General features: G+C 41.7%; 2 protein-coding genes across 3 annotated transcripts; both read left to right on the plus strand.

Annotated features, from left to right (window-relative positions):
* Nucleotides 1-1,522: 1,522 nt before the first annotated feature.
* OTOS (otospiralin) lies at nt 1,523-5,680 on the plus strand. Of its 2 annotated transcripts, none has more exons than XM_067538641.1 (4): nt 1,523-1,563; nt 1,980-2,076; nt 2,412-2,438; nt 5,460-5,680. In XM_067538641.1, exons 2-4 carry the CDS (start codon nt 2,019-2,021, stop codon nt 5,642-5,644), a joined length of 270 nt encoding a protein of 89 aa, XP_067394742.1. In that variant the 5' UTR covers nt 1,523-1,563; nt 1,980-2,018; the 3' UTR covers nt 5,645-5,680. The 2 variants fall into 2 exon arrangements, with proteins under 2 accessions (XP_067394742.1, XP_067394743.1); XM_067538642.1 differs by having other exon boundaries at nt 1,532-1,552.
* A 1,651-nt stretch (nt 5,681-7,331) lies between these two features.
* Nucleotides 7,332-15,414, plus strand: COPS9 (COP9 signalosome subunit 9). The gene is made up of 3 exons (XM_067538903.1): nt 7,332-7,560; nt 9,749-9,821; nt 12,212-15,414. Exons 1-3 carry the CDS (start codon nt 7,498-7,500, stop codon nt 12,247-12,249), a joined length of 174 nt encoding a protein of 57 aa, XP_067395004.1. The 5' UTR covers nt 7,332-7,497; the 3' UTR covers nt 12,250-15,414.
* Nucleotides 15,415-23,169: the final 7,755 nt, after the last annotated feature.

The raw sequence follows: 23,169 nt of genomic DNA on the forward strand, positions 1-23,169 counted from the left end.
CCTGAGCATCCCCCTTCTTCTTCTTCAGTTTTCTGGAGCAGCAGACTCACTTCTAGATAGAGTATGATTTCCATGTACTGTGCTTTGTATCTTGTTCATGACTTAGAGTCTTGTACCCTTTCCTTGTGTTCATGGTGGATATTGCCAAGAAATTCCACCTCTCTGCAGTTTCCAGCTGCCCTTTCTGAGGGAAATCACCTGATATTCTCTTTCAATAATTAGGCGCAGGCCCTCCAGCCCTTACTTACAGGGCAAGCCATTCTGTTGCAAAGGTCGCAGAATCATTCCTGGCAGGAACGACTTAATAGAGTGTGTAGTCGGGGAGGAGTTCCACCAGCAAGACGCATCTGAGCAAAGTTGGGACACCCTGCAAAGTCATTTGGTTGGGCCCACACACACCAGGCCCAAGATTGAGAGTGTAGCCTTCCCCACCCCCACTTTCCCCAAACTGCATTCCTATTCCACATAAGCAGGTTCTGAGTGGGGGCATGGACCAGTCCCACATATGAAGGGATAAGGGAAATAATAACAAGTATCTCCAGAACTGGTGAGAGTGTGTTTCTGCAGAGAGTGAGAGGAGCAGTGGCTGGAAGCTCTCTGTGAAGCAGGGGGAAGGTGAACCTATGATGAAGGAGAGCTCACTTTATGATGGTCATAGATCTCTTAGTCTGTATAAGACAGCTCACACTCCACACCTACAGAGTTGGAACATGAGCTGTGAACATCACCCAAGTGATGTACAAATTAAATCACCACTGTTAAAGACCCAGACGGGAATCCACAGTATCCATTGGCACATGGAAAACCAGCCCCACTCCTTTAGGAAATAAATGTAAATAGCTAACTGCACTTTAATGGGCCTCACTGAGCCTTGTCTGAGCATCACAATACACAGACCCAGGCCCAGGACAGTTAGTTGGGGACCACAAGCATCAGCACAACATCCAAATTGTTGGACACCCAGTTTCCTTTGTGTCCCACTCAGAAGACGGAAGTTAACCTGCCTCTTTAAATGACAACGTGAGCTAAGCAAGTAACCTGTGAAAGTGACAAACAGACAATTTCTGCAGTATTACATTTATTATTAAATCATTGCTATTAATTTTATTTGCTTGCACTACTGAATAATTATAGACAGACTTGCCCCCCGCAGCTATTACCTCAAAATTTACAACAAATGCCAGCCAGAATAACCTATTTCTGAAAAGACCTTTTCCTATAAAGATAAAAATTAGAGAGTTATTGCAAGCAGCAATTACTAAATTAGCTGCTGGATTTTTTTTCTTCTAGCTTTATACTATAGGAATTTTTTTTCCAAAGCTTATCTGGATATTTCTGACTATGGATGGCGTTGCAATATATTATAGATATGTGCAGCTATATACTTTTAGATTAGATTGAAAAAAATCAGATTGGTGTGCTAAGTAAGTGACGTTCCTTTCCTTATTCCCCACCCTTCTCTAAACAGTGGTGCTATTTTACAGAAATAGAAGCCCATTCAGATTTTTGCAGCTGACTCAGAGCTACAGACCTCTACTCATATAAGAGAAAGGTGGGAGAAAGGTAATTTCTAAAGTAGCCACACACAAAAAAATAATTCCTAGACATTTACTTTCATGTCAATGCAGGTGAACTTTTATTGATTTTTTAAAATGCCATAAATCCAGAAGGATATCATACTTCAGTGCTGTAGTTATTTTAATATACGGAAAGTTTTTTTTTTTTTTTTTTTTTTGTAATTAACAATTTTTATAAGAGCATAAGAACCATATTGGATCAAAACAATGATCTCTCTAGCCCAGTATCCTGTCTCTGGCAGCGGCCAGTTCCAGGTACTTCTGGCAGCTGGAGGTTTAGGGACACCTGGACATGTTATAAAAATCTTATTGTCACTGTAGTAAAAATAAATTATTCCTGCCTTTTTTTTGTATAGAAGAAAAAATGTGTTTTGATATATTTTGATCCATTTCATTTTATAGATTATATTTCAGAAACAGGAATAATAATTTCCAGAGACAATGAGGTTTATCTTTATTGGCTTAATTTCTCTCTGCATGTTGATGAATGCATTAACAGGTAAGTTAACTTTTATATTTATCCTTGTTTATTTTTTGTCAGCTGCCATAAATATTTCAATCAATATATGTTCACTTGCATTTGATATCAAATGTTATTTGTATACTGGTCATATTTGCCTCATTATTAGCAAACAGTATTCAATTTGTATCACTGAGTGACTGGAAACAGAGAATTCTTTATTCAGCTGTTTCAGACACAGAAGTTTAGCTGTCAGTAGGCTCCTATCAATGCATTACAGAGCTTGTCAGCTTCTGGGCTCCACAGCACCTCTTTGTACACTGCAAACCCTTCCATCTGAGACCTTCTACTTATGATTTTTTATTTATTTACAGATGCCCGGCCAATACAGGATGAAGATGGTAATGTTTTCAGTCTTTTTCTCCCCCTACATTCCTAAAAATTGGAAGAACTACTTGTAACTAGAGGGCCCAATCCAAAATGCATTATAGTCAATGGAGAGATTCCCATTGACTCACTGGGCTTTGGATGAGACCCTGATAGAAATGTTTTCATCTGTTGCTGACAGAGTAGGAAATGAGTAGTAAATAAATAAATATGTGAAGTGATGCTAGGTAATTGATTAAAATTATGAACTTATTTTGCATATTACAGAGAGCAGATGTGCTAGCAAAGTTAAAATAAAAACAGTAAAACTGATAACTAAGGCAAATCCTCAGATGACCACCTAAGTTAAGAAACACCAGACTTCTAAATATACTGGACATACAGGAACCTCTGTATGTATAGCATAAAATTCGTGTTTACTTATTGGTAAGAAATCCCAACTTCCAGGCCAAAACCTTAAAATCTACAAATGACCAGAAAGCCAATTAAACAAAACAAACAAATAAACAAACAAAAACACATCCTCATCTGGTAAATATCAACATAGAGTTTGTGGAATTATGTTGATTTACATCAGCTGAGGATCTGGCCCATCGTATGCAATGTTTGCCTTTGCTTTAAAAAAGTCATCCTAATAACATTTCAATTGCCTTATTGATTGATTGATTGGTGCTTTAGAGGTCAGCTAGTTCTTTCTGAGGACAGCATGGGGAAATTTTGTTGACAAAATATTTACTTAAATTCTTGTTGAGAACAAAGAGCAGCATTTTCTAGCACTGCTAAAAAAATGCTGAACACGAATACTATACCACGTTCATTGATACATGTATTGGCATGAGAGCAATGTCTGTCCTGGATATGCTGATATCCAGTATAGTAACAGTCCACTGGCAACAGCAGGGCTCATCAAAACATGAACGTGGGCATACAAGGGGGGATGGCATGGAAGGAATTTAATTTGACTGTATGTTAATTAAAAACAAACATTTTTAACTTCACACAATGAGCCTCATTGACTTGCTTTAATTACAGTACAAAAACTCAAATTTTTTTATAATGTTTTCTGTGCTCTAACAAATTTAAAGTGTAATAGGGAAAGTGCAGTATTTTATTTGAATCCAGGAAACAATTTTTGATGCAACATCCCAATTAAATAACCACACAACTCTTCTGTGTGTGTATTTTATGTGTGTATGTTACAGTATAAAAAAACCTAGCCTGGGTAATAGTTTACAGCTTGCATCAGCAAATATGTATTTGTTTCACATTGTGCCAAGGAGCAGATTGCAGCATGAATCTGAAGGTCAGCTAATACAAGCAGTGAACTCTATTCATTTTTAATTAATTTTGATTTTGTTTTGTTACAATCTGTGACTATGCACTGTAAATTCTAGCTTATAAAATTAGGGTCTGATCCTGTGACTTGCAGAGAACTCCTAGATCCCACTAAAGGGTCTGATCTGAAGCTCATCAAAGTCAATAGAAAGACACCCATTGATTTCAGTGGGGTTTGGATATAGCCCAAACATTAGGCGTGCAGAGGCCTTCATTCAGCAAAGCACTGAAGCACGCATGTAACTTTATGTTTGTTAGTTGTTCTTCAGCTAAATTCCACATACGCTGATTTGTTGGTTCAGGGCCTGACGGTGTTCAGAACCTGGCAGCATCGAGCCCATAGCTCACTGAATTGGAAACCCAAGTCCAGATTAATTTTTATGTCCTCTTTAAAAACAAACCAAAACCTGGTTGTTTGCCAAGTGGGAAATGTCTGCAGCTTCTGGACACTTCCTAATTGGATCTCTTTTTCCTTCTTTGTAGCCTTTGGTTTCTGTTATCAACTGAGAAGAGACATAATTCTGAGGCTTCAGACTTCTGCAAGGCACCTCAGGCCCTGCTCCTGATATTTGACTCCTTCACCCAAGCAGAGCCCTACTGATGCAAGGGTCCACCTGCATAGATCCCACTTGCAGGATCAGGTCTCAGTGTGGCTCTGCTGCTGCTCCCACTGTGTATGAGAAGTCTCAGGATGTGGTCTGCACCATGCATGAAGCTGAAGCCAAATGTTAATAATGTTATAACGGAAAAGTACAGAAGCGTTCTCTGCTACTCACATTGTATATGGGGAAAGGTTTGTTTAGCTGAAAGCAAGAATCGAACTTGGCTGGCATCCAAGCAGGAAGGACAGGGCACTGCTAAAAAGTATTCCACTCGAATCATTTACAGTGTATAGGAGAAGCCATCTTTATTTGCAGAATAATTAATCCAAGGTGAGGTGATCTTGGAAGGCCTAGCTATATAAAGCCACACAATGCCATAAATTTTCATGCAAAGCTCCCATTGATTTCATTTGTCTATGAAATGTTCTAACATTGAGTACAGCATTTTCAGTTACAACCTACTCAATTTGGAGTACTTCTAGCTACATTAATAATAGCAGTACTTTACTTTACAATCACGAAGTGGGTAAGTACCTCAATAAGATAGTTCACAAGGATTATATCTTTCACAGATGGATCTAATGACACACAGCCAGATTCTCAGTTACTCCTTTCCTGTCCTGGGCAGAGGGAAAGTGGCAGAGGAGGATGGCAAAGATGACTCAAAGCCACCTTTGGCTGCCCTAATTTTGGACTAGGTCTAGTCCCCAACCAGTCCAGAGCACAAAAGTAAAGCAGCGTCAGGGCTCTTCTAAGTTGTGCCGGCTTCTAACAGCCCTCTGTCGGCCATTAAACCAGGTCACAATGTTTCTGACCATACCCTCTTTTACCCCCTCCCTGCTCTGCCTATCATTCCCCCCACACCGGGGCAAAAGATTGGGCAGTGTAGAGCTTTTACACTGCTTGTATGCCAGGCAGAGAACCACTTGATGGCATAAAGGGCCATACCATTAGAGAGAATCAGGGCCTGAGTGAGAGTAAGTGACCTGCTCTATAGTGAGACCTAGTACTAGAACCCAGGAGTCTTGGCTCTCAGTTTCAGGCTCTAACCAACCCATTTCATGTTATGTTAATCTAATTCTGCAATTTTTATTATAGACCCATATGAGGAACCTGCAATCCTGCCATACTGGCCTTTCTGGTCCAGTGATTTTTGGTCATATGTGGAGTATTTCCGGACGCTGGGAGCATACAACAGAGTCAATGAAATGGCCAGAACCCTCTTTGCTCAATACCCTTTTGGAAATACGCTTGGTTATGATGTTCCCTATCATGAGCACTAATGATTTTTGCTCGTTTTGCTAAAGCTAGTGCAGTGATCTTTACTGCAGTCGGTAAACACACCTGAATTGCCCATTTAGTCTGTTATGTTGTTTCAATGTTTTTAAACATTCAAGCACCCTTATGTTGTAGAGTGTTTCCATGTGTGTAAAATGGAAGATAACATTAGTCTGGCTTTTCCTTTCAATATAGTATATACTTTTATGCAAAAATAAAGAATCCATTGATTTCAGTCCTGTTCTTAGTTGTTTGTATTTTAAAATGTATAAAAAAGTGACCATTGTGTAAGTCTCTGGACTTTGACCAATATATAAAGAGTAGCATCCAAAACTTAACCAAAATCACCCTTATGAGCCTCTTCCAACCCTATTAGTCACTTTTTTGCAAAAGCCAAGAAAGGAGATTAGCCTTATGTCTTCTGATAACCCAATATGGCCAGGGAATGCCACATCAAGGGCCCCCTACTGACAATGCTTTGCCACCTGCTCCCTGACTTTTAAATTAAGAGTTTGTGGTCCCCATTCTCTACTATGCCTGAGCACAACTGTGCAGAGTCGATGTTGGCTCCCTCATTCACTATTACCCAATTACTACTAAATTAGTGTAGAAGAGATCCTACTCTAACTTATGCTGCTGCTACACCACCAGCAAACCAACTGAAGCAAAGATAAGTTTGGCCCTATGGCCTACCAACCTTAGCATGTTCCTCCCCTCCTTACTTTGAGTGTGGAGGACACTTGGCACAGGTGGCAGAGATTGTCACACGGTGTGCTCCCCCACCCTGAATTTCTCTTTGCAAGCAGTCCTCATATACTCTTATATAAATTCACCACAGAATACGTTTGACAATATTTTAGGCAGTTTTAAGTTCCATCCCTTCAGCATACCCCCGGCACCAGAGAAGGGAGTGGAGACAGAGCGTTCATTTCTCTGAAATCCTGGCCCTATGCTACTCCAACTCTGTCACACAGATACTCTTCCTCCACCAGCTCTACACAAGCTGGGAGCCTCCCTACACAGGGGAAATACTCTGCTAGGAATCTCCAGGGGATTTAAGACCACCTTGCACTGCTTAGCAATGGTCTTGGCAGAATGGACAATCTAGGAATTCTTCTATCCACCTACCTACTGCTTTTTGAGGATGTGGATTTACTACCGTGATGGAAAAACTCCTTCTGTCGCTGTAGCAAGTGCCTACATTACAGTGGTGTAGATGTACTCTTGGAAGATAAAGTCCCGTTTTTAAGAGACCTAGGCACCAAGGAATCCATGCGTCACTGAACGTTTTTGGGACCTAAATGCCTACGTCACTCGTGAAAACGGCTCCTTACGTCTGGTCTGCATACCCCTAGAGCTGTGAGTGAGGTGTGTGATCTTTCCCCCGTAGAGTTAAACTGGCCCGATCCCTTTGAGGCTGCCGTTATGCCAGTATAAATAAATAAATAAAGCTCATCCCCGTGGGCCTTATACAGGAACACTTATGCTGGTCATCTTCGTAGCGCTACTGGTCGCACGGCAGCCACACCCGACGGTTGTACTGTGTCAGTCACACCCGGGCAGCTAAAGTGGTTCCGCTTCCCCACTCCCCGGGCAGCCAGCAGCGGAACCAGCCAGTGCCAAGGCTGGGGGGCGCGACAGAGCAGCTCTGCGGGAGGGAATGTGCACCATAGAGTGATCGGTCCTCCTGGCTTCCAGAACAGCCACGAGGAGAACGGAGCTGCGCCTGCGCAGACGCTCCAGAGACCGGAAGTTGGGGACTTGAGCAAGTTTTTTGAGCTCGGAGGACCGGAAGTGGTTCCGAAGGGGGAAGAAGGCGCCGCCAGGGCCGTTCGCGAGCCGGGGAGCTGACAGGGCGATGAAGCCAGCTGTAGACGAGATGTTCCCCGAGGGCGCGGGGCCCTACGTGGACTTGGACGAGGTGATGATGCCGCCAACGGGGGGCGGGTATTGGGGAGGCGGCGTGCGCAGTCCCCAGTTAGAGATGCCGCGGGCTGAGCCGGCGGTTACGGGCCCGCCTCGCTCGCGCTGGACTGGGGCTGGGGGACGGGGAGAAAATTAACTCGCGCGCGTTGCCTTGTGTCATGTCGCGCGCGTTGACTGATGACGAGGAGGAGGCTGGGCTGCGGTCTTACACCTGATTGGCTGGTTCCTAGCTCCACCTACAGGGCGGGGCACCCCAAGGGGCGGGGCAGGCAGTTCTCTCCCTTCGGGGCAACTGTGATGGCCTGGCCTAGTCTAGAGCCTTCCTTTTCCAGTGCGTTTGTTTTGCCTGTAGGCAGAGCTCTGTGTGCAGCCCTGCATAGTCCTCAGCTCACCGCCCTGCACCTTGTGCGGCTCTTTCCCAGGCCGATGGCAGAGAGAAAACCATCAATTGTAAATACCTGGCGACTAGCGCTTGGGGGCAGCGGTAGGAGCTGAACCTACTTTTCACTCACACTTTGAACAGCCTGTACCTCAACTCAGTTGTGTCCCTTTGAGATGGAAGCTCACTTCAAATATATTCTGTTAAATTGCCATCTTAATCCTAGACTATTATTTGGGTGTATGGTGGGGAAGGGTCACACCGGTGCCACTGTCTGATGTAAAACTGCAAATTTAGAACTGTTTGCATTGAAAAATGTATAAGGTGATTTGCTGAAAAAATGCACGTTTTTTGCACGTGTTACTCAGCTGTTCATGTGTTCAAGTAACAGAGTTGGACTTGAATACTTTTATCGTTGATAGGAATATTTCAGGTGAATTTTTCACAAATGTTCTTTGGTCAGTTATAGTTGGAAAGCAATGAAATGCTTTGCTTGCATGCAGCATATCCTGGATAAATGTGAAAGCTTTGGGACCTGGACAGTAAGAGAAATTGGACAGTTTACAATAAAAGGATAGATGCGGGAAGAAGCAGTTGCAAGAGATGATTTACTCATGGTGTTGTAGTCGTACAACCTCTCCATTGGAATAGAGGAGGGATAGGTATAATTTCTGACCTCACAATCCTTTTGGAGAGGAAAAGAGATAATCACAGGTCATGATCCTGCACTAGCATTCGCACAGAATAACTAGCATAATCCAGTGCAGAGTCCCATTGAATTTTAAAGCAATGGTCATAGAATCATACAAATATAGGACTGGAAGAGAATTGAGAGATCATCTAGTCCAGTCCACTGCACTGAGACAGGACTACTGAATAACTAGACCATTCCTGACAGGTGTTTATTTAACCTGTTTGTAAAAACCTCCAGTGACAGAGATTCCACAGCCTCTCTAGCTAATTTGTTCCAGTGCTTAAGTACCCTTTCAGTTAGGAAGTTTTTCCTGCTGTCTAACCTAAATCTCTCTTGCCACAATTTAAGACTATTCCTTCTTGTTCTGTCCTGTGTAGGTAAGAAGAACAATTTGTCACCCTCCTCTTTGTAACAATCTTTATGTACTTGAAGACAGTTATCATGTTCCCTCTCAGGCTTCTCTTTTCCACACTACACAAACCCAGTTTTTTCATTCTTTCCTTACACGTCGTGTTTTCTAGACCTTTAGTCATTTTTATTGCTCTTTTCTGGATTTTCTCGAGCTTGTCCATATCTTTCCTGAAGTGGGGTTCTCCGAACTGGACACACTACTCCAGTTGAGGCTTTGTCGGTGGAAGAGTGGAAGAATTATTTCTCGTGTCTTGCTTACAACACTCCCGCTAATACATTCCAGAATGATGTTTGCACCCTCCCGCCACCACCACCCCTCCAACAGTACATTACTGTGATCTTCTATGCGGGCACCACAGTCTGTTTGCATAGAATTTACTGCAGGATCGGGACGTTGGTTATGTCTGTCATGGTTATACTAAATTTCTTAGTATATCACAGGCTGGGAGAAAATGAAAGTTATTACTGATAAAAACAAACTGAGTGCACGCCACTCAAATCAATTGTACAGATGGCAACAGAGAAGGAGGAAAATGGGGCAATTTACTATACCTGAAGTCAGTATTATTTTGCTAGGTATGTAAATGTTTGTGTGAATGATCAAGGATAATTAAACTATATAAAATTTTAAATAATTAATATTGTTACGGTTTGTCACTAACTACACGCAGTAGATGATAAAACATTGTTCTTTCTTAGGCAGGAGGAAGTACAGGTTTATTGATGGACTTAGCAGCTAATGAAAAAGCAGTGCATGCAGATTTCTTTAATGGTAAGACAATTCAATACATTTCAGTTCCAGTGCTACTTTGTTTTCATATTTTAGTCATTTTGTATTTAGTTATTAATAGTTTAATAGGTTTGCAGTGTTTGGTTCTAGAAATAAACAACCAGAATCATTAGTTTCGGAAGGAGGAATAACCAAGGCAAGCCTAGCTTGAGTAATGCACCATGACAACTTCTGCCATATTTGAGTTAAACCTGCTTTTGGTTATTGTATTCTTCACATGTCTTGAACTTCAGTTTTTGAATGGAAAAATTACATATTGTGATATTTCAGTTTGTACTTTGTCACATTTGTAATAATTAAATCACATTTAAATATAAAACTGGGCAATGTCTAAACACTGCTTGTCTGCCTCAACTGTCCCAAATAAATTGGCTGATTTATTTCCCAGATTTGGTCATTTCAAGTGAAATTGCCCAGTCACAGTTGCATGACTGACTCTGTGTTTGTAAGCTTTTACTAGTAGTATATGGAAATTGTGAACCAAATTATCGTTTACAAGAAATTATCTCATATATCAATACCTCTAATCCTTTACATAGTAAAGTAGATGGATGTTACTATTTTCAAGAATAGTCAGTTGCATAGTTGGAGGAATAAGACATCTTTGTATTTAGCCAGTTTTGGATGGGAAATACAACATATGCCTGGGCATTACACATTTTCAATGTATGGTAAATAATACAGCTTTGACAGCTATATGGCAAAGAACTAACACAAACCTGTGGTATTACTAAAACTTGCTGTGGTTGAGGCATCATTGTCACAAACTATGGAGAATGTTTAATCTCAAAAATGTCTTGAGACTATTTAAGGTTTCTGTCTGTATTCAAAATGTTTTAGAGTTTTTTGAAGTTTTTAGATCTGGTTATTCAACCCGTAAATTAAAGGTTTTACTTGGAATGACCCAGGTTTTGGTGGATATGTCTTACAACTGAAAGAGTGACTGCATAGGGTACAGCCAGGCACAAGTGCCATGGAAGCATCTCCATAAAGTTCCACCAGTACATTTAAGTCAAGACATTGGAGTAACAGTGGGATCTAACTTTGGACCTCTCCTAAACAGAAACTATGAGTAATACAGTAGAGGCTTGTTTGCAGCAACACCTTGTGAGAGCAATCGCGGCTTACAGCAACATTTCCCCTGGGAACACTTTCCCTGCTGTGAATTGTTGACACTCCCCATAACAGCAACAGCTGCTTAGGAGCAAATTAGCAAAAGGGTACTGATACATTGCTACTAATGAGCTTCTACTGTAGCAAATTGTGGGGCAATGTTCTCCCATAAGCGAATGTCCAACAAGACTAGGTTTCTATGACAAGGCTCATCTGCACTTGAAACCTTGACAAAGTACAAACCCCAGATTTCAATGCACATTATAAAAAAAAAAATTCAATTAAAAAATTACTTAATAGAACAAAGGGTGCTTAGGAGTTCATTCGAAGTGTATTATGAGGTTACAGTGTGTTCTTAGAAAAAGAAACATGGGAGTAGCAGACATAGCTATGATCTCAAACCCAGGGTCCTGAATCTGCAAAATTCTTAAGCATGTGTGTCAAGTTCTGCTTGAATGAGTGTCAGCAGAATTGGGGCCAAAGTCTTTAGAGCAGTGGTCTCCAAACTGTGTGGGGGAACGTGTGGGGGGCATGGCAGGGCCCAGGCCAGTAAGCCGCGATTGCTCTCACAAGGTGTTGCTGCAAACAAGCCTCTACTGTATTACTCATAGTTTCTGTTTAGGAGAGGTCCAAAGTTAGATCCCACTGTTACTCCAATGTCTTGGTGTGGGTCAGGAGCGCCACCCAGCCCCGCTCTGCCCCAAGCTCCACTCTGTCCCCAGCCACAACCCTGACCTTGGCCCCCAGCTGCCGGCCGCAGCTTTGGCCTCTCCCAGGAGGGTGCAAACCAAAGAAGTTTGGGGACCACTGCTTTAGAGGGTATATTATCAATTAAGGCCCCAATCCTGCAAAAATGTATGTACATGAGACCACTTACATACTTAAAATTAAACACTTAATTGTTTTGCTGAGTAGGGGCAGAGGGCTTTGTACCTTGCAGGATTGAGCCCTCTTGAACACAGTGCTCAGTCAGTTGATCTTGGAAGAACTTTTTCAGGGCTTGATCCTGCTCCTTTTGCAGTGGCAAAATTCTCACCGAGTTCTCTGTTGCAAGATAAGGGCCTCAGCAGACATCTAGGGTTGGTCTTTTCTCCCCTCCTTCTTTCCTACTGTAAATTATTTGGTGTAATTTTTATACTTCAGATTAATTTAGTTTGTTGAAAATGTATGTGCCTTTCAGTCCATAGTAATGAAAAACTGTATGTAAATATCATGTGCATAGGCACTATATTAATTTTCTTTTGTTGTTTTCTGAATAGATTTTGAAGATCTTTTTGATGATGATGACATCCAGTGAAATTAGTCTTCCAACTATGCAATGCAAAGGTGTGGAATCCTCCTGTGGGATTGTCTCTTTTGTTTCTTTAAAAAAAAACCACCCACAGAGAATCTGTATATTATCTCTGAAGTGCTATTGAAAACTAGAAGATTGGTAAAGACGACAAAAGAGAAAGGAGTTGTGAACTGTTGTCACTAGGATTATAGATTTTCTTCAGTTTTACTTGCTGATGTGTCGTTTGAATAAAATATGAACAAAATATCTCTCCAGGATGTACTTTCAATTTAATAGATGTTGCCACATCCTGAAATTCCCTGATGAGCCATAGTTTTGTAAATCATTCACCATTACTTTTATTTATTAGGCAAAGACAAATTGCAAGCCATACCATCTGCTAGATGAGTTTTGTTTTCCTAGTGTAGGAATAAGCTATTCACTCTTTCTCTGAGTAAAACATTGAATATATTTGTGTATTTATACATAGCACTATGAAAGGAATGTGCTTTCTACAATTTCAGGTTTTAATATCCAGTTTCTATACCTATTTTAACTCCCATCCAGCAATTTTTTTTTTCAATAACAATAAATACAGCAATAATGTAAACTTAAAATGTTAAGTGGAAACAAAAATTTTGTGATCCTAGATCACATTATAGGAATGTTGATTTAAAATACACAGATCTATTTTAACGTTTGAAAATAAATTCCTCCTTCACTATTGTGCCAGAATATATTTTAGCATTTTGTTGCTTCTGAAGCAGTTTGTGCTCATACCTGTGTTGAAGAGTACAAAGTAGGCTAAAGTTGACTGTGTTACCAGGGCTAAATTTTATTGCTCAGACCTCAGTGCAATTTATAGTTAAGAAAGGCAAGTGTTTGTGAGCCTGTTCCTCCTCCATGCACTCAGAATCTGTATTTTGCAGTCAAAGGTACAATGGAAGTTTGTGATTGATGGATATGTTTTCATATTCAGGAATGCTACCCAGTTTAATCTTAGGTTTGACTGTATTCCATAATTCCTCATCAGAAAAACTAACCTTTTTGACTGTGGTCCTTATTTTGGCCTAAACCATGTCCAGGCTACTCTTTTATTAACTGCCTATAGCCTAATTGTAACCATGATTTTGACCCTAATTGTTGTATTTCATGTTCCCACACTCTGACTAGGACGGTGCCCTTGTCTTTTTCACAGTGGGACCTTGCGCTTTAGATTTGTTCTTGCTTGAGCAAAACTCACACGCTGTCTTTATATTTAAAAAAAAAAAAAAGGTGAAGGGCTGGTGTCCTTGCTTTCCCTGGCTTTATTTGTATGTCTAAATCATCAGTAAGTTCAAATTCTCCTTTTGCCATCTCTTCTTGTATGCTCTCTTCATTCTGAATCAGCAGCAGTATCCATGTCAACTGTAGCTTCCTATCTGGCTTTTGTAGCTGGACCCTGGGGCACTACACAGTTATTGACCTTCATTTCCTTTTCACATGTAACTCCTCTTCAGAAGATTTGAGTAGGTTGAACTAGAGGCCCCATGCTTCCTAAATTTCATCTTTACCACTGGGAAGTGCTGTTATTATACCACAGTGTATACTGAAGCTCCAGTTTACTCAACTCTGTCATTCTAGCTTTTCACACATTAGTCTTTGCATGGTTTGATTATTTTTGTCTTGAAGTACTCTGTCTGTCTCTCTCCCTTTGCTCTCTTTAGCTCAGCTACAGTAAAGTAAAGCTCATTTTCAGACATGTCTAACGTGATGAAAATGGGGGAGAAATTTCTGTGGCTGCCACTTCTGTCATCCCACAGCTAGTGTAGGTTCCTTTAGATTATCACCTACCCTGTATAACAGGAACATTCTAACATTTGCTCTGCACATTGTCTCTGTAGTGTTTCTTTTAGCTAATGGTGTTGTTGACATTGCATCTTCTTTTCCACTGCACACGTGGGTTAAAGATGAAGGGTCAAATCTCCTCACTGAAGCCAATGGCAAAACTCTCAGGGTATGTCTACGCTTCACACTATGGTGGAATGGGACTCAGGCTTGTGGACTTGGTATTTTCAAACCTGCGCTTAAGCATCGACACTGCATTGTAAGCTTGGCTTAAAATTGCTGGAGCCAAGTCTCACAGCCATGCTAACGTATCCATAGTGCACGACACAGACCTTCTGACTTGAGCTGCATCCACATTGCAAAATGATGGGGCTTGGATCTGACTGAATCCCAGCAAGACTTGGGCTCGGATCTCCTCCCACTAAGGTCTTCAGACCCGTGTCCTGAGTGTTTGCTGATCCGAGTCAGACTGATTTATATGTGGATGGAAGGGGAGCTTGGACTTAAACCTAAGTCCGAGCCTGGGCTTAGTGTGCAGTGTAGATATACCCTCTGTGACGTCAATAGGTGCAGGTGTGTTAGTGTAGCAGCAGTTGCAACTATACTGATGATGGGTCAAGTGTTACATTGTGAATTTACAGAATGTTACTAATTTATAGTCTGAGAATGGGGATGCTAAAAGTAAAAGGCTGCTGGGTTGTAAGAATGTGGCAAATACTGAGATGGTGGGGGGCCGGGCCGGGCCGGGCCGTTGGTCCAGCTATTTTAGTCACTTGTTTCTGCTAGAGAACTATTTGCACCAACTTCATCCGGGTTGTGAAACTTTTCCTGATTTATCAGAGTGGATACTTCTAATGTTATTTTCTGTCTTTCTTGTATCAGCATAGAGCTGTGGCATGCCTAGGTATTCTCATGTATTCACACAGATGCTGTCAAAAAGCAGTGCAGTCCACTATGTCAATATGCCAGTAATAGTTAATATGAATCAGGTGAATGGTCCACTATCTTTTCCAGCACCTTCTCTATAGAACAACATGTTCAAAGATTAAAATCAAGAGTCAGCTTAAAGCTATCCAGGGCTTGAGACACATGCCATCTATACCTATTTAATTCCAGTCCAACAGTTTGCTGTTATAACATGCAGAAGGGTGCAAAAGCAGAATCAAGTAACAAAGCTGGATGGAGTGCAAGTCTTGGCTGTGGCTTAAGCACTGAGCCTGTTATGTAGAAGATTATGTATTAATTGGTGCCTCTGTATATGAATAAATCTCCATTTCTCTGTATAACATCTGTGTTCCCCCTCCCAAAAATACTTTAATCTTTTTAGACAAAAATAAAACACCACATAGAGTGCTGCTGACAGCTGAAAAGTGTGTTGAATTTGTGCACAGTGATGGAATTTATGCTACAATCTCTGTAAAAACACACATTAAATAAAGCCCCCTGGAAAAATACTGCCGGTTTTCAAGAACTGTCTCGAAAGATGTGCCATTCTCTAGCTGATGATACTGCAGATACTGAGTGTTTTACTATTCAGCTGTAATCCACAATGCGTCCCAGGACACTGGCTAGATTTTATGCCCTGCTTGGGTTTTGCTTCTCTCACCCTAATACTCCACTGCAGAGACTGAACAGGAAGGCTTTTGCAGTGACAGAAGGTGTCACACACAAATCAAATAAAAAAACACAAAAATCAACCCTAATATCAAGGGCCAGCCTAGCAATACAGCACCAATAAGTGGGCTAGTGGGAAAGGCATAGGGCAGTATAAATCCAGCTCCAGTGGTTTAGTAAAGTTATTCTGGATTTATGCTGGTATAAGGGAAATCAGTGTTTGGTTCATGGTCTGCTTTGTAAGCTGACTTTAGAACAAAAATTTCTCTCCCTATTAGGAGGAGAATGGAATACAGTTTCTGCTCATAAAAAGGGTTTTTAGACTCTTCAGTGAGAATTCTCATCAGGAACTATAATCTGTTGTTTGGTTCATTTTGGGATAATGTTAAAGCATTGGTTAACTTAAGCACAGAATGCCCTTGATCCTCATACTGCCTTTAGGAGTCTAGGTGAACCCATGGTGAGGCTGTTTTCAGTCTAATTAGTCTGCAGGCAATTTCCTGTTCTCAGGAAATAATCATATGGTCCAACCCTGTCCAAGAAGTTGCTTTAAAAGGGCATTTTGCCTGCCTCAACCATTTCATTACCCAAGGCTTGAGTCTGTGTCCTGCACCTTGTGATGTTATTTACTCCAGTGCAAACAGACTGTATCTGAATGAAAGGGTGAATCTGATTTGGTAGCATTTTACGCTCCTTTTGCACTGGTATAAATGAGTTTACAGGCTGCAGCGCAGTCAGGCTCTTGGGCCCAGATCCTCAAAGATACTGATTTCAATAGGCGTTAACATACCTTTGAGGATATTGGCCTCAGTATACAAATAAAGGTCCTGCTCCTCAAAAGACTTACGCAGGTGCTAAACTTTATGCACTGTGAATTATCCCACTGCTTTCAATGGAACTATGCACAGTGCACGTTCAGCATGTACGTAAGTCTAGGCCGGATTGTATCTGAAGTGCTAATGCTCTATCACAGGATAGCGTAGTGCAGAGATAAAAACAAATTATAAAGCACTAACTCCAACCTTTTCCATAATACGTCCCTTCCCAGGAATCTGATTTCTGACCTAATATATGTTGGGTTAGTTAGAGAAAAGTGAGCACATTTGTAAATATGTATATAGATGGGGTTTATATTACAATTTTACAGTTCAGTTTCTATTAAGGAGATAAAAGAGCAAGGCAACATCTTGTCAAATAATTGTGAGGATCTACTTGAAAGCAGCAATTATAAGACTGCAAGGAGTTTGCTCTACTCTGTGTACATCGTTTCTGCAGTGCCTCTTCTGAACTGACTACCAGCTTAGCAGGGGAACCTAAAGTTCCAGGGCTCTATACAAGCTCTCATAAGAATAATAAACAAAATCTGTTTCAGATCTGGCAAGATTTTTAGTTTTTGTTTGGTTCTTTTGAGTCTGAGTTAATATTTCTGGAGCGGAAAAGAGGCTCTGCTACAAATATTGCATGTGAATGATGGAAATACACAGTATTTTCTCAGTAAAGAAGGAATTGATCTGGATGAATATATCAAGGCTTGGCAGAATTTGATTTGTATTTTTTTAAATAATTTTGATGGATAATATCAATGTTTACTTTTAATTTTGTTTTAGATTTTTGTCAGTTTAAATTTTTACAGTTGTATGAAATTATGGGTTTGGGGGGTTGTCTAGACAATTATTGAATGACAGTAGACATTGATATCAACATCACATGTCAAAATGTACAAAGTAAATATCCTTAAATCAACTAATCCTACCTGTTTTTACTACTCATTCTCTAGTCCATTTGTAACAAGCCTAATTCAAAAGTCTAAATCCCCAGATTTTGACTCAGATCTCAAGCAGCATTTTTATTTGTCTAGCTGTATATTTTGATTATTATTGATTATTTCATCAGTTTATGTTGGTACAGTGAAATTGATGTTTACCGTGATGAAAATCTAGCCCTTCCAAGCCTAAATATATCAATTGAATTAATCTAGCTTCTTCAGTCTGTGAGGGAGCTGGTAGTTTCCTTCTCACACATTCTAAATGCATATTTATTCAGCATATCAAAACACACAAGGTGGCACTATTCTCTGAAAATCCCAATTATCAGTGAATTGAGGTGAAACATTCATGCAGAGTCGGTGTCCCTGAAAAACCAGGTCCAGTTCAGACTGAAGTACTCTAAGCAGGGGAGGATTTGTAGAAAATAAGTGAGTTTTTTTCCTACTTTTCATCTTCCAGATTTGTTGTTTGTATAATTTGTCTCACCTTTGCCTGACAGCATCGTGAAAATTCCCTAAACACCCTTGTAGCCCTTAGCCCCAGCTACAGACAAGGTGAGCAGAGCCTGAATTAGAGGCAAAGGGGCAGTGTTTGCAAAAGCAGTTTTTAGTCCAGCAGGTTGGCCCTTTCTTATGAAAATCGTGTTCCTTTTTAAAGCACTGAATTTCAGATTGAGAACACTTCCAGCCAGCTCTTCTTTTAGCCACCTTCATCTTGGTCAGTTGCGCATTCGTTCAAGGGATCCATACAGGAATTGTTGGGTGCAGGGAATTCCGAGCCACCTTCACTTCCCTCTGGTCATGCCCCCCAAATGGGCTGCAGGGAGGAGGGTAGTGTAGGAGCCCCTGGAGCTTGCTCCTACAGTGAGATGAAAGATCCACCCCAACCACCTGTGCCATCTATAGGGCTTCTTTCTGCTAGTGGAGACATGACACTTAACTGAGACAGAAAAACCTGTTTGTTTCCCCAGCACAGGGGTCGGCAACCTGTGGCACGCAGGCCAAAGGTGGCACCCACAATGTTTTTGAGTGGCACACGGCGCCGCTTCCAGCCCCAAGCAGGGCCACGTGGCGGCCGCTCCTCCCTTCCTACCTTGCCCCACTCACACATGGGCCCAGCAGTGCCCTAGCCAGAGCCAGTGCAAAGAAGGGGTGGCGGGGGAGGAGCGGCCGCCATGAGATACTGCTCGGGGCTTGGAGCAGCTCCTGGCCAGGGCCAGTGGTGCTCCGAATCAGCTGATCACTCAGCCTCCTATCATCCTGGACCCTCCACTGCCCCCCTGTTGGGCAAGGACCTTGGATGCGTAGGGGCCAGGCAGCCTCCACCCCCTCCACTTCCCCCCCTCAAAGTGGGGGGGAATCGGGAGAGCAAGAAAAAGGCCCACAGACACTGCCACTGCTGCCGAACACCCACTGGGCCCACGGCACGTAGGAGAGGGTGGAGGAAGGCTTGGCATGCCCCTTCCCAAAGGTTGCTGACCCATACCCCAGCGGCTGGGGAAACCATAGTAACATGGCTTAATTGGAACTGCACTGTCCAGGAGCAGGAAAAAGTTGCAGGGGGCCCTGTATCTGTGCGGAAGCGCACAATCTTGCTGAGGCTATCGTGCTTTCAGTGGGTCCCATGGATCAGAGGAGACCGCCAGGAGTGACAGAACTCAGGCCCAACCCCCTTGTTTCTTCTACAGGGCTGGAAGCAGACGCCAAGTGGAAGAATTTGGAGAAGGTCTTTGAGATGAATCTCTCTGAGATTTTAGGCCAGATCTTCAAAGCTATTTAAGTGCCTAACTCCTATTGATTTTAATGGGAGTCAGACACCTAAATACCTCTTGAGGAGCTGAGTCCTCTGCCCTCCTTGCTCTCCTCCCACAGGGTTTTCTTCAGGAAGCCACAGTCTGGCCAGTGAGTTAGGGATGTTTTTTAATGTCCATTTCCCTATCTGTAAAATGGGGTAAATTTTTCCTATGCCAGGGGAATGCTGGGAGGGTTAATTAGCTCATGTTGATCCAGTGCTTTGACCATGTAAAGTGTTATATCAGAATGAAGCATTACTCTGCGAATGGTGTTTGCATACTGAGAGAAAGAGCTTTTAACCACAGGATGCCCAGGTAATACCAGAATACATGTGTGGCCATTTAAAACTGCTTCACAACGGATGCCAATTAAAAAGAAGTCCCTCCCATTTTCTATAGTGCCAGATATGTCAGGTTTAACATGGATACTCTTACAGTTGAAATTAATGTATTACTACTGGAGCAGGAGTCAGAACTTCCTGAGTCCACATCCTACCAGCAACTCTGGTTGCCAGACAAATCACAGCTAAAGGGGAAGGCACCAGGCCTGGGACCCTGCTTCCTACCCCCTCTGTCACTTTGTAACAAGGGCTGCTTGTAAAAGTGGCAATCTTCCCTTTTAGCTTGGCTGCCCATTTGGTCACCACACTTTTCTGCAGCTGCGTTTAAGGATGAGTTGTGCTGCCACGCAACCGCCCTGAAAAGCACCCGAAGGATCTGGGGAGCCTTTAATTGAACTGCATGTTTATTAGGAGTACGACACCCAGGGCACATAGGGATCATGGCAGCAATTAGAAAATTCTTGTACGAACGCTTGCCAGGGTAAGATTAAAGCTACTGCAATGGCAACCACTGAAAAGTAGCAAGGTCACACAGGGCATGAGAAAGAAGGCAAACGACACAGATCACTCCTTCATTCCAGTGGGCTTGTGCTTCTTGTTAGGGCAGCTCTTTTTCCATGATCAGTACTGTCTGTCCATCAGCCCCAGCCAACTAGTGACCTCAGTAATTATTTGGAACGGGAATAGGAGCTATGCTGCTTTGGAAAGACACTACAGTGCAAAGTCACTGCTGGTTTTCCTTCAAGCTATGCCTGAGAAAGGGACTTTAGGCTTGAAAGAAAGCAAAGAGAGTGGGATAAAGCCCTGCACTTAGCTAACACGCCATTGTATCATTTTGCAGCAAGCATACATGAATGAATCATAGTTTATTTTTCACTGTTTTAAAAATCTACAAAGAAACCCTGTATGGACCCCGCCTTGCGCGTAATGTTGCCAGACATGGCCTGTCTCTATGCATCTTTGCTAGATGTAGGTATATTGCTAACAGGCTCTCTGTTCTGGCAAGTTGCTGAGGCCCCAGTTCAGCAAAGCACTTAAGGATGTGTTGAGCTTCAAGCCGTTAGAGTTCCCATAACTAGTTCTACATCCAGAGAATCCTCAGTTGCTCACTTTGGGCATTTTTCCAGCCGCTGGTGCTAGGGCCGGTGCAAGAACTGATAGGAGGTGCCTTGTGTCTTTCCTGTTCAGAGTGGCTGGAAACTGTTTCAACTCCTGGCATAGAGTAGGGGGGAGCCCTCAGACCCAGTGCCATAGTCCTGTTCACTGCTCTGCCTTGCCTACATCTCCAGCCCTCTGTTCACTCTTTGCCAGCTTCTGACTGAGCTGGAAACTTCCTGTCATGACCCTGCACCAGTGGCTTCTTTAGTAGGAAAGTCTCCTGTTAGCTTGTTATTCCTCAGAGGGGGCTTATGTCTACCCTACAGCCCCTTTGTGGCAGCACAGCCTGTACAAAGCAGCTGTGGGGCAACAATGAATTGGGCAAAGTGTTCATAAAGCCTTTGGTGAAAAAGGAAAAGTATTATTGGGACCAATTCCTTCTTGGATGAACTACCAAAATCACTGTTACAGGAGGGTAGATCTGTGACACAGCAATAAACAGGAGACACAGAAGTAGCATATCTGAAATATTTACTATATGGCATGCACAATTTGATGTGTCAAGTGTAATATACATATAAAATCATGGTAATTTAAGACCAGAGGTAGAGATTTACCCACAACGGAAGCATCTGGGTATGGCATCTTGATATTAGGAAAAGAACTAAGCTCCTCCCTCACCACTTCCCTGTTCCACCACACCGTGCACTGTATGATCCAGATTTTCAAATGAGCTCAGCAGCACTCAGGAATTCTTAATGTGACACTTGTGGCCACTTTAGATGATTAAATAGCAGGTGGCCTTCTAATGATTAATTTCGTTGCACCATCTACTGGACATACATGGTAACTGAACTCCAAACCACATAAAGCATTGGTTCTTTAAACCTTTTCATAGTGTGGGCAGCAATTGTCATTTGCAATTGCATAAGATTTCTGAGAAAATTATTTTTTGATGTATAAAGTATATTTTATAGTATTGTTATTTGCTGGAATTGTGTTTTAAATGTTGTGTAGCTGTATTTTGGCAGAGAGCTCTTGATAAATATAAGGACACCAGTGAAGAACCACATTTCAAAGAAAACAATGCATTGTACATACAGTAAGCCATCAGAAATATATCATGAAAATGTGGGAATAAAGTATATCTATCAGAAAATGGGAGTATGGGAACAATCAAGTCCAATTAATTGTGTCGGTGTAACCTGGACAGATGCACAGACTTTGGCTCAGGCAGAGACGATGAATAATTGTGGAGTGCTTTTAAATGGAGTTAAATTCCTCATATTTTGATAATCACTTTTTAATAGAAAAATATATTTTCCTATGTTCACAGTCTTCAGCATATACATAATTAAGATTTCAGCCCAAACAGTTAAAGTTTGGCCAAGTTATATGCAACTGAAAACAGGGTTTTATGATAAAAAAGTATCAGGCAATCTTAACTATAGGCAGTGCTACTTGCATCATCTATTAGGGGTATTCTGTAGCATTTCAGATATAAATGATAGGCCTTGAATTAAGTTACAAAATCTTGATGCTTCTAATGCTATTAAGCCCCAGGCCCAAGATGAAAAGTAAAATATTCAGTGATTGAACTGCAACTTGCAGAAAACAAGCACAATTTGATATCTGTCTCTGAATTTATATTAGACAGACAAGGTGGGTGAGGGAATATATTTTATTAGTGCAACTTCTGTTGGTGAGAGAGACAAGCTTTCTCAAGAAGAGCTCTGTGTAAGCTCAAAAGCTTGTCTCTCTCAGCAACAGAAGTTGGTCCAATAAAAGATATTACCTCACACACCTTGTGTCTCTAATATCCTGGGCCCAACACCACTACAACAACTCTGAATTCATATGTCGTTTTTGCCCTAGGTGCTATTGCCCAAATTTATTTTCCTTGTTATTCCTCTCTGTACAGAGCTCAGAAATTTCTGAATAGCTCTAGTGGCCAAATGCAGACCTCATGTAAGCAGATGATTTCAATGAAGTGGCACCCATTTACACCAGGTTTATGTAGGCCTTCTCTCCCTGAATGTATAGTTCTGGTATATCACTCTGAGCATCCTGATGGTTCCAATCCATCCAATAGTCTCAGTGTAGCAGCAGTGCCATCTAGCGGGCAATCAGTTTTTGACACTATTGTCCCTTTTGTTTTTGTAGCTTAATTTCTTAGTTATTTTGGAATTGCTGACATTTCACCTCAAATGTCATCTGTCTGGTCTGGAATCTCCTCACGTCTGTACAGCAAGTGATTCTATCTGTCAGCTCCCTTCTCAGACCCAACAAAACCCAAACAGCTCAGATGTGGAGTCTGTGCTTAGTGCCTGATGTCTCTGGGTCGTTCATATACTCATGATGCAAATTATTGTGCTCTTCATACTAAGTATCCCCAAACAATTTATAATGAGGCAAAATAAAGTCTTACACTTTACAAAGTTCGGTACAGCAGCTCAGGGAAGTATGGACAAAAACATTTAAGAAGTGGTGAAACATACTCTGACAT

This window comes from Emydura macquarii, unplaced genomic scaffold (assembly GCF_026122565.2).
Source record: "Emydura macquarii macquarii isolate MOO-44397 ecotype Brisbane River unplaced genomic scaffold, CSIRO-AGI_Emac_v2 contig_499, whole genome shotgun sequence".
Classification (NCBI taxonomy): Eukaryota; Metazoa; Chordata; order Testudines; family Chelidae; genus Emydura; species Emydura macquarii.

Bases quoted from the DNA above. Each gene is read 5' to 3' on its own strand.
- OTOS (XM_067538641.1), top strand. From the start codon at position 2,019: ATGAGGTTTATCTTTATTGGCTTAATTTCTCTCTGCATGTTGATGAAT. The intron at 2,077-2,411 runs GTAAGTTAACTT...ATTTATTTACAG, and splicing joins GTTGATGAATGCATTAACAG to ATGCCCGGCCAATACAGGAT. The intron at 2,439-5,459 runs GTAATGTTTTCA...TTTTTATTATAG, and splicing joins GCCAATACAGGATGAAGATG to ACCCATATGAGGAACCTGCA.
- COPS9 (XM_067538903.1), top strand. From the start codon at position 7,498: ATGAAGCCAGCTGTAGACGAGATGTTCCCCGAGGGCGCGGGGCCCTAC. The intron at 7,561-9,748 runs GTGATGATGCCG...GTTCTTTCTTAG, and splicing joins CCTACGTGGACTTGGACGAG to GCAGGAGGAAGTACAGGTTT. The intron at 9,822-12,211 runs GTAAGACAATTC...TTTTCTGAATAG, and splicing joins GCATGCAGATTTCTTTAATG to ATTTTGAAGATCTTTTTGAT.